We start from the raw sequence: 10,911 nt of genomic DNA, 5'->3' as shown, positions 1-10,911 counted from the left end.
AGATGATGAATGATATCTTATCACGTTATCGGGATTCTTATATGGTTCAGTTTCCTTTGAGATCTAAGAAAATGGAACGACCCCGATGGGGGGGAGGGACACATTTGCCAATAAAAGGCGACCAAAAGCGATCCAGGTAAAACGCAACACTTTCTCGTGCATTTGATAATTTTTTCATCATTGATTCATCATCACAAACATCGTCTTTCCATGGCTTCATTGGTAAAATGCACGTCACGGCGAAGAGCTGATAGCTTGCATCGCGTTCTCCAAATGCATTCCTTCTGCCAGCGAAAACACATCGGCCCACATAAACACACAACGGAACGTGAACGCAGGCCTGAAGAGTTGATACCGCACGGCGAGAAAGATGGGGGCGCACCATAAAGTGAGGCGATAAATTTGTTTGCAGAGAGGCCCGCGGGCTGGACTCTGTTTTCCTCCAATTGTGTGCCGTTGTAACTGCGATGCCGCCGACCGCCACCTTCGGCCATCGTTAGGTTAGGGCGCTGGCTTTAGCGCATCATGCACGCAAGCTGTACGCGAGCCTTGAGTCCCGCTGTTCCCGCACGAACACTTCTGGTGGCTAATATTTGTTGCATGCTCTGGCAGGTTTGCATAACGAATTTTTGAGAACCCCCGGTTCGTTAACCTTGTGTGCATCGGAAGAAACACTTCAGTTCCATATGTATCCATGTACACATATAAATCGAACAAACAGGTTTATTTAAACCACATAAATAAAGCTCCACCGAAGATTATTTTCTTTGCATTCCGGTCGAACTTCGATAGAACAGGACCAATGAACGATGTTTCGAACTTCGAAAACATTTTGCCAATCGATAAAAAGAATCTTCCGGGATAAGAACACGAAAGCGACTGTTTCAGGTTCGACAAATATTTGTTGTTATTTCATTTGTAGTCCTTCTGCTATGGCTAGCGTGATTCATGCGGTCGCTCTCGGTTTATGCATTAGAATGACGACGCTAATATACATTTAGCCCCCCAAGGTTTCACCGTAAGCAGGTCCCATAAAAGTGCCAGTAATTTTTGGTTTGAATTCTCGAATTAAATCATTATATAACAGCTAACTAGATATTATTGATTTAACATGTGTTTTTCATCTCCTTTGGAAAGTAATTTGAGGATCCAAAAGAATACCGTACAACTAAGCTTAACTAAACCCAAACAACTCAATTCTTTCGTCCTTAAAAATTGATTATTTTTATAAACAAGAAATTAAAAGTAAATAACATGTAGTGCTTTGATAACTATCGAAGGGAATAGTATTTAACAATTTATTTGGGAATTCTTTGCTATAGACATGGTGAAAATATTGAAACGTAAACGGGATAAAACATTTCGTTTAAAATTGGTATATTGTTGTGTCGATAAGAGGTGCGTAAGCATATCATGATGATTAGGCACCGTGGGATAGTAAAGTATGATAAGTATGCAAATGAGTCCTTCGTGGCGAATTGAATCAAAGGCGGTTTTATTTTGCTTTTATTTTATATTGCTTAGTATGATTCGTTTAATCTGTTTTTTACTCAACTTTTCAACTTTTTAATTACAATTTTTAAATATTCAAATTCAATTAACCATGCTGATTGGTATGAACTTAGTTGAATTACGAATATTAGTTTTTATATTTTTAGGATATACTCAACTGTTTCCAACCTTCTACAAGAGCGAAGCATTTGCATACCGTTTGGCTGTCTATCGTTATTTGAAAAACAATGGTTGGGCTTCCTTCAAAGCGAAATATGTGGCATAAAAAAAAGGGTAAAACTGGTAAAACGACATGCAAGTTGCCTTCGCCCTGAATCCAGCCCGCTTTCAACCGGGCACTTGACCTTCCCGGTACGGCGACGGTTGGGACATGATATCATGCCGTTGCCATGAGGGCTGGCCAGATCTCGCCCTCGCGTGATCGTTGCGGTGGCACGCTAGGGGGAGGGGTTGGCGACGGTTTATCGTGGATCGTGATTTTAATGGCCTATCGCGGGACCGTTCCCCCGGCCCCCGTCCCCTTCGGCAAGCCTATCACGCCATGGTACAGTGAACCCTTTCCCGCAGGCCCTGATAATGCCTCAAGTCCTCAGGTGACGTCGGACACGTGGGTGACGCATGGATTGCATCCGGTTTTGATGGCCGGCGTGTCGAGCGTCGGGTGGCAGGGGGGAGGTGTGTGGGAATTACCGAACCGTCCCAACCCGAAGCCGAGTGCAGTAGCGTGTTCCGCAGCGCAAACATCGTTGACCCAATTCCGGGCGAGTGGAGAAATGTTTGAACCGTATTTTAAAAAGGGCCCGTTTTGTTCCTCCTCTCTGCGTTTAAATGTTTATCTAAACCGTAACCAAGGGACTGCATCTTTTTGGCAGTCGGAAACGGGACGGAAATCATGGTCGGAGGAATCAAACACTTGGTGACATTGAACCGAAGAACGTAGCGAATGCTGGTTGTGTATTTTGAAGTGCGTCATACCGACGGATTCGGAACCCGATAATGCCTGCTTGTTCTAACCGACCTTTCGTCTTTCAGCTGCTCCGATGATTGGCAGTGACACGGTTAAGGCGACAGTTTATTAGAAGGTTTTTTGGCGTTGGCGACGTTTGCGTTAACGCGCACGCTAATTGCGCGCGCGTCGCTGTACCATCAACGCAAGACTCCTTCGCCCGTGTCTCGTTTTACGGCGATTAACGGCCACGGTAAGATGGCATCCAACTGCGCTTGATGTTTCCATGCTGCCGGCGCAGCTAGCTGACGTCTGGATTTCCTTTCCGTGGCGGTTTTATTTTAAAATTTGGAACAAATTAGCAGCAAACAGCCATTTCTATATGCCAAGACGATGGTGGTACCGGCGGCGAAATTCTTCCAGTTCGCCATGCGGAAAAACGGCCATCACTCTTATCGCCTGATCACACTCCACGAGTTCGTGGGAGGAGACAGGGGTGGAGGGAGAGTTGTTTAAGGAAATCTATTTACCTCTCATTAGACGAACGGTAATGCAATTAGATTTGAGCGCAATTAACAGTGATTGCTTATCACCTCCCTTGCCTATGTGTGTGTTTTGCGGCACGTGTGAAATGTTCCATACGAAAAATCTTACTCGAATTAAGTAATTTAATTACCGAATCAATTTAATCTAATTTCTATCAACAGTTACCTTGGAGCCCCGGAGAGGTTCGGGATAGGAAAATACATAAAATAAGAAGTTCGTTAACCACCTAAAATGCAACTGCATTTTAGATTTTAGCATTGCAAGAACGATGAGTAATACGAATACGACATAAAAAGTCTAACTAAAAGTACAAGAGAAAGTCCCCTGGTCATTGAATAATTCGTTCAACAATTTTAATCTTCATTTTGGAGAACAAACAAACCTGACCTCTTGAACAAACCAATTCAGAATTGAGAAGAAGCACAAAAATGTTAAAACGGACCGGATAAAATCAGTTGGCGGGTCGGACATTGCCGACCCCTAGTTGGACAACAAACAAGTGACAATGTGGGGGAAAGATGCAAACTTCTCTAGTTGAGACTTCTCTCATTTCCAATACTGATACTACAATTCTTTTTATTTGTCTTTCAGACTGTAACGACCGGCTCGTGCAATTTGATACACACTTCTGGCGCGCCGGAAAGGAAAATCTACAGCAGTGCGCTCCCGCCGCCAGCAAGGTGGCAACATGCAACGTCAGCTATGAACATATGAAGCACTGGAGCTGAAAAAAGGGCGGACGCTGGTGTAATATCAACAAACAAACAGTGCTCGCCGCACGCCACACGCTAGCTGCTGGGAGGTTCGCGAGCTCTAATGTGCGATTTCCACCTTTTTATCGGATAGTCTGAAGCGTCGGAAGTGCGGAACGCACACACAAAACACCCCAAATCAACCCCTCGCGAAAGGAGAGGTGACGGAGAGCAGGAGGAGAGCACGCCGTGCTAGAAACTCGGGAAACATCCTCGCCGGCGTGGAAGCCCGGTCACTGGTTGCAGGATGAAGTTCGCGGAACATCTATCCGCCCACATTACTCCGGAATGGCGGAAACAGTACATCAACTACGAGGTAGTGGGATTGTTCTACTATAGTTTGCTTGTTCTACAGTCGTTACCAATAGCTGTCGTTACCATTTTACTTTTAAAAAAAAGTTGTGTTTGTAATTGATAAAATGATTGATGTAAAACAATAGATTTTTATCTCTGGTTATCAAAGAAAGGATGATAACAGTCATAATTAATTTCTTTGGATTTATAGTATTTATATCAGTTTCATCGAACAGTCTCGTTGCTATATATTTACTTTACTTACTATATTTTTGTTATTTTCTTTACACTGTTTGCAATCATTCCGTTCATTAAATATTTATTGAAAACATACCGAATTCTCGAAGAAACAATTGTGGATGTAAAATGTGATGTTATAGACGCGAAAATATGGTAACTTTACGATACATATTTTGCTACCTAATAGATAAAAGAACAGCAGTGCGAGGTGCAACTAGTCTCACCGCATTGTGCATTTATTTTTCATATTGACTGTTGTAGGAAATGAAAGCGATGCTCTACACAGCCAACGAGGAAGCACCGGCGCTGGACAGTGTCGAGGAGGACGTGCGCAAGCGGCATTTTGCAAACTTTGATGAAAATTTCTACCATTACTGTGATCAGGAGCTGAAGAAGATCAACACGTTCTACTCGGAGAAGTTGGCGGAGGCGACGCGCAAGTATGCCGCCCTCATCACCCAGCTCCGCACCACGCTCGAAAGCCAGCAGAAGAGCAAAAGCAAAGGCCACAGTCACAAGCCGATCAACTTGCCGTACCGGAAGGCGCAGGAGCTGAAGCTCGCGTTCAGCGAGTTCTACCTGAGCCTGATTCTGCTGCAGAACTACCAGAACCTCAACCATACGGGCTTCCGGAAGATTCTGAAGAAGCACGACAAGATCCTCGCCTCGGACAATGGCGCACGGTATCAGAAGGAGCACGTCGAGATGAGCCATTTCTTCATCAACAAGGACATTGACAAGCTGATCAACGACACCGAGTCGACGGTGACGTCGCAGTTGGAGGGTGGCGACCGGCAGCGGGCCATGAAGCGGTTGCGTGTGCCGCCCCTCGGCGAACAGCAGAGCCCGTGGACGACCTTCAAGGTGGGCCTGTTCAGTGGCAGCTTCGTGGTGCTGTTCGTCGCCGTCATCCTGTCCGCCGTGTTCCACGACAGTGCCACCGGGGAGAACCTCAAGATTGCATTCCGGCTCTACCGCGGTCCGCTGCTGCTGATTGAGTTCGTGTTTCTCATCGGCGTCAACATCTACGGTTGGCGCTCGTCCGGTGTCAACCATGTGCTCATATTCGAGCTCGACCCGCGCAACCATCTGTCCGAGCAGCACCTGATGGAGATGGCCGCCATCTTCGGCGTGGTGTGGACGCTCAGTCTGCTGAGCTTCCTGTACAGCGCCAGCCTGAGCATACCACCGTACGTGAACCCGCTGCTGCTGACCGTAATTATGATCGCGTTTCTGATAAACCCGCTGCGCGTGTTTCGCTACGAGGCGCGCTTCTGGCTGCTGCGGACTATCGGGCGCATGGTGGCCGCACCGTTTTTTCACGTCGGATTCGCCGATTTCTGGCTGGCGGATCAGCTGAACAGCCTCGTGACGGCACTGCTGGACTTTCAGTTCCTCACCTGTTTTTACGTTACCAACGGCAACTGGCTGGAGGCAGGGAGTGAGTATAAATATTCGATCATACGATCATACCCCAAGTACTATTTAAAGCTTTATCATGGTTCTAACGATGCTGTTAATGATATATAAAGAATTTTTTCTTAAGAGTAAAAATCCGTACTGTGATAAAACCTTTACAAAACCACTTTAAGTCTAACAGGGGGTAACACTACGGAACACACAACAATATTTTAGAGTTAATGGTCGTTAATGGAACTACCTTTAAAGAGTTTTAAAGATGTTGAAATGATTGAAACTGTTTTGCACCATATAATTCCTTTATTAAACTAATGCGACAGCCATGATAAAACTTTCGAAGATCGAAGTAAATGTGTTTTTATTTTTTCTTTTTCAACAGACACCCGGCAGTGTATGGAAGAAAGTTACATCATTCGCCCGCTAGTGAACTGCTTACCCGCTTGGTTTCGATTTGCTCAATGTCTTCGGCGTTACCGTGACTCCCGGGAAGCTTTCCCGCATCTGGTCAACGCCGGCAAGTACGCCACTACGTTTTGCGTTGTAATCTTTGCCACACTTCGGTCTGCTCATGCCTGTGAGTATTCAATTTGGTTCGTTTGCAGAAATCACACTAACGGAACACATTCTTCTCTTACCACTTGACAGCCAAGTACGAGGATGCGTCTGAGAATGTTTTCTTATGGCTGTGGCTTTTGAGCTCCGCCGTGTCGTCCTGCTACGCGTACACTTGGGACATCAAAATGGATTGGGGGTTGTTCGATAAAAACGCCGGCGAAAACACTTTCCTACGGGAGGAGATAGTCTATTCGATGCCAGTAAGTACCGTCTGCCGGAAAAGGGTCGTTTTTGTTTTTGGATAATGCCAATTTCCCTTTGTTTGTTTGCAGTTTTTCTATTATTTTGCCATCATCGAAGATTTGGTGCTGCGCTTTGTTTGGATTGTTTCCTATGCGCTGACGGAAAACGGTTTGGTCAGCGGCGACCTGATGACGTCCATACTGGCCCCGCTCGAGGTGTTCCGCCGTTTCGTGTGGAACTTTTTCCGTCTCGAGAACGAGCACCTCAACAACTGCGGCAAGTTCCGAGCGGTGCGAGATATCTCGATCGCTCCGATCGATTCCAACGATCAGGTGATCATACTCAAGATGATGGACGACGAGGATGGTGTTGTCAATCGGTAGGTAGTACGTTGTAGAGCCGCTGTCCTTTGAAATGCAAATTTGTTTCACGCTGTGTTTACATTCCCGCAGGTACAACAAGAATAACCGACCGAAGCCAAAAAAGATGAAAGATGATCGAAGACCGTTACTTCCGGCGTTCAAAGGACCACTGCACGAAACGCCGGCCGATCCAGGTGCCACGAAGAATGTCTAATGCGTCGCTTCTCGACATCCGTTTGCCGTGCCGAATGATTCCAGGGACGCGCACGCCCGTGTGTTGTTCCAAGCGGTATTTCTCAAAGTTAAACTGCGTTGCCGAGGACCTTTTTGGACCTGGAGTACAAAGCGAACGCATAGACGATAGAGTTTTACGAATCCATAACCGGCTTGTACTTATTGTTTTTTTTTTTTATCGAAAGTCTACATTTGATCTTGCTTGTTCAGTTTTTAAACATTTGATTTCTTTGGTGCGCATTACCGTAACGCATGTTACTTAAAATAACACTTACAAGGCGACATTCCCCAATCATCTAGCGTGGTATCGGTTTGGTTACAAACTCGGTTAACCCCAAGCAAACGCCAGCCAATCTGCTGCATACCAATACTTTTCTTTCTTGCAACTGCGATTATCACGCAAGTTTTGTGTAGAACTTTATAACGATATTTTTAAGCACAATTATTGGAAAAACAGTTGGAGGTTTGTTTCTGCGTACAGTTCGTGAGCCGATAGAAAAAAGTCTTTGATTGGAAAAAACACACAATGACGTACCACTCAGTAAGTAAGTTAATGTAAAGAAAATTGCTGTAACAAACAATGCCTTGCGCAACAACAAAAATTGGGGTTCTTCCAGTTCTTTGCCTTACACGTTGCCTTTTTTACCAAATGTACCTTAAAAGTGAGTGCAATGTTAACACAAAAAAACGGTTAGATTATAGTGCAGTGTACTTCCACGGAGCTAGGAGCATGTTTATGAAGTGCGCAAAACAAGCTGCGAGAGATTCGATTGATGTAGTTATTATATACCAACGGGGATGCTTCGTCCCGGAAACGTTTGCCATAAAACATTGTTGACGTACGGACTCATTTCTTTTACTGAATGGAATTGGTATTTATTTTACGTCGCCTAGATGGCAGTATTATTTAAAATCTGTTTAATCACGGCCTGCCTTCTTAAAGAATTTTCATTTGCTATTAACACCTTCGATTGTTTCCATAGTTTCTACCTTCATCAACTTCAACCCCCCCGTTCACGTACGTTTTCAACCCGCCCCGTTCCTAAACATTTGTCCCGTCGAATTTTGATGAAAAGCTGCTACGAATTGTTTAGTTTTTACTAAATCCAATTTACATTCGAAAGTTACCCGATTCGAGCAAATAGAGAGAGATGAAGAATTTTGGTCAAATCATCGCGTATGTGATCTGGAATGTGATTAGGGTGGTTTTGTACGTGGTTCTTTTGTAAGCTCATTCCAGAATAAAAGTGTAATATTTTTAGACCACCGTGTACATTATACTGCACCTTGTTACACCCCCCCCCTCCCTCCCCGCCCCCAAAAAACTGCATTACACAGGGAGAACGTAAGCGTCAAAAGGTAACATATGTGATATTCTCACCATTCGTGTAAAGTTGGCATGCGAAATTAGCTCGAGGAATTAAATAAAAATACTAATTAAAATCTCGTAGTAAACGATGTTTGCATTCCGGTAGAAACTATCGGCTGTATAGAGTTGAAATAGCGTAAGTAAATTGTCCAAACTTTGTTACACCGTTTCGAACATATGTTTGAACATTCGTAAGATTGCTTAAGACAGCGCGGAGTTGTTTCCCAATCACGAACAACTTAGGTTAATTATTACCAAAACTCAAACTCTCGAATCGATGTTGGTGCACGGACGACGTGTCACAACAACTCAATTATCACTAATAATTTTCGTTGATCAGTAAACTACAACTCGGAATGAATTATGTTATACAGCAGCACGCGACCTATTCATGCCCACCTGCGACGCCGCATTACGAGTGCTAACACCATTAGGATGATTAGGGGTTCTGTGCTGCTGCTTTGCCCTGGATTTACAACTGAAAGAAACGGGGTTGAAACGGTTCGGAGTGACCGACCGTTAATATGGAGTTGATGCATGAAATTTCACCTCCGACCGGCTGCAGTGTGCTTGCTAGTGTTAATTGCCGGTAGCAAATGGTGCTAATTACCGAACGTTGGTGGTCATTCGTTCAGTTGAAAATCCTGTATATTGTGTACACATGTTGACTTCACCTGGGTTGAATGGTTTGAATTCAGCTACCAAGCGTTGTATTAGTAACATTCTAGTTTCATCTCTTCTTTTCCCCAGATACGAATCGATGGTTTGTTGGCAAACTTTGAACTAAACTTATGCAAACCGGACAATCTAAGCTGAAGCTGGAAATACTTTAAAGAAGGTTTCAACTTTATCCCGAAATGATTCCTGGTTGGCAGCGAGACGAACGAAACTTTTTCCGGTAAAGGCAGTGCCTGAAGCTGTGAGCTTGCAGTGATCCTTACGTATTGAAGGTATTTTTATCTTCTTTTACGTTCTTTTCCAATACGCACGGAAGGTGTGCCTGAATCCGATCGAAAGTTAACTCTGACAGCCGATGGGAAGTTTTGTTTCGCTGGGAAAGTTTTTCGCTCGCACGCTGAGGTTTCCCATTTTGGAACAAAAAGGATAAGTTAAGAATAATATCATTCCGGTTGCGGACTGGGAAACCCAATTTGTTGCATGCTGTGCTTTAATTTTTGGTTAAAGTTTTTAAATTGGTTGTATTTTATTTTCTTAACAAATGCTATTCGTATTGGTTTGTGCAATTTTTTCCTAGTAATTTCTTCCTTAGAACATTTGTCAGTTTACAGACTAAGTGGCTGCATATTAATCTTAAACTTAGAGTGCCGAATTGTCGCGTGAATAACACAATCTTTTACACAATATTTAATTAATTATCAATTTACACGAGCGATTTTCGTTATAATTTAGCTATATAAGTGAAATAAATTAGCAAACTCAAAATTAAAATCAGGAAAACTAAAACAAAGAACCGAGAAAGCCCGGGATAAGGCCTAACCGCCGGGAGGAAATGCCCTAAGAACAAAAAAGTCTGTTAGAGCATGTCGACCCTCACAATACGGCAATGTCCGTCATACCACAATAAATAAATAAAACTAGAACAAAGAAAATTTAGCGTAATCTTATTTTCTACCACTAAAACATATGGACATGTTTTAAATATCACCCCCCAATAAGGATCAGCTCATGTTTTAGCTAGTTTGTTTGTTTCTTGGTCAGTAGAGGCTGCCCCGAGCTTTCAAGGGCCTCGTCATTTTTGCCCATTTATTTTTTTAAATTTCAATATTGGAATTATCTTTGCTATTTTGTGATAAAGCTGTTTGTTTAATCAAATGCGTGATGAGGTTTTGGGATAAAATATGAGATTGATTAAGGATAATGGACAAGGATTAGTAAAAGTAATGTCCTGCTCATTTCCAATTATAGTAAATTTCCTTCACATTATTTCTGCCTTTTCTTTTTCAAACAGTTCACGGTTGTAAATTTTAAATCACCTTGAAGTAATATTCAATTTAAAAGTAACAACATAAATTACTTGACAATTGAGTTCATGGAAAATAATATTCGTGGATAATAATTCTCATGAAAAGTTATTTACCGTTTCGCATGCAATAAAGCTCTGTAAATCAGGCTTTTACTGATGAAAACATTTCAATGCAATAACATTCGTACTCGTACTCGTACTTGGAAAATCGTACTTAAATTTAAATTTCATTCTTTATTAAAAATGTGTGGTTTTATTTAATAAATTTTTGAAACATAAAGCGGAATGGAAAATGTTTTGCTTGTTTTCGAGACCTTAAACTTTTTGCTGCTTGGGACACCCTAGAACGCTTAATCCGCTTCTGTTGGTCAGTTTGTTTTCTCAAAGCATGCAATCCAATTTTCCTAATGTTTTGTTTACACGCTTCCCATTTCAGATGGTTCTCTACAATGAGT

At 43.0% G+C, this 10,911-nt stretch overlaps 1 protein-coding gene across 2 annotated transcripts; it reads left to right on the top strand.

Moving 5' to 3' along the window:
* The first annotated feature begins 3,939 nt into the window (after positions 1–3,939).
* On the top strand, positions 3,940–7,780 carry LOC131290368 (solute carrier family 53 member 1). 2 transcript variants are annotated; one of them, XM_058319517.1, is made up of 6 exons: positions 3,940–4,072; positions 4,552–5,731; positions 6,089–6,283; positions 6,355–6,524; positions 6,597–6,886; positions 6,960–7,780. In XM_058319517.1, the coding sequence occupies exons 1-6, from the start codon at positions 4,004–4,006 to the stop codon at positions 7,081–7,083; spliced, it is 2,028 nt and encodes a 675-aa protein (XP_058175500.1). In that variant the 5' UTR covers positions 3,940–4,003; the 3' UTR covers positions 7,084–7,780. The 2 variants fall into 2 exon arrangements, with proteins under 2 accessions (XP_058175500.1, XP_058175501.1); XM_058319518.1 differs by lacking the exon at positions 6,960–7,780 and having other exon boundaries at positions 6,110–6,112; positions 6,597–6,890.
* Positions 7,781–10,911: the final 3,131 nt, after the last annotated feature.

Source organism: Anopheles ziemanni, chromosome X, assembly GCF_943734765.1.
Source record: "Anopheles ziemanni chromosome X, idAnoZiCoDA_A2_x.2, whole genome shotgun sequence".
Lineage (NCBI taxonomy): Eukaryota > Metazoa > Arthropoda > Insecta > Diptera > Culicidae > Anopheles > Anopheles ziemanni.
This window is presented reverse-complemented; position numbering and strand designations above follow the sequence as displayed.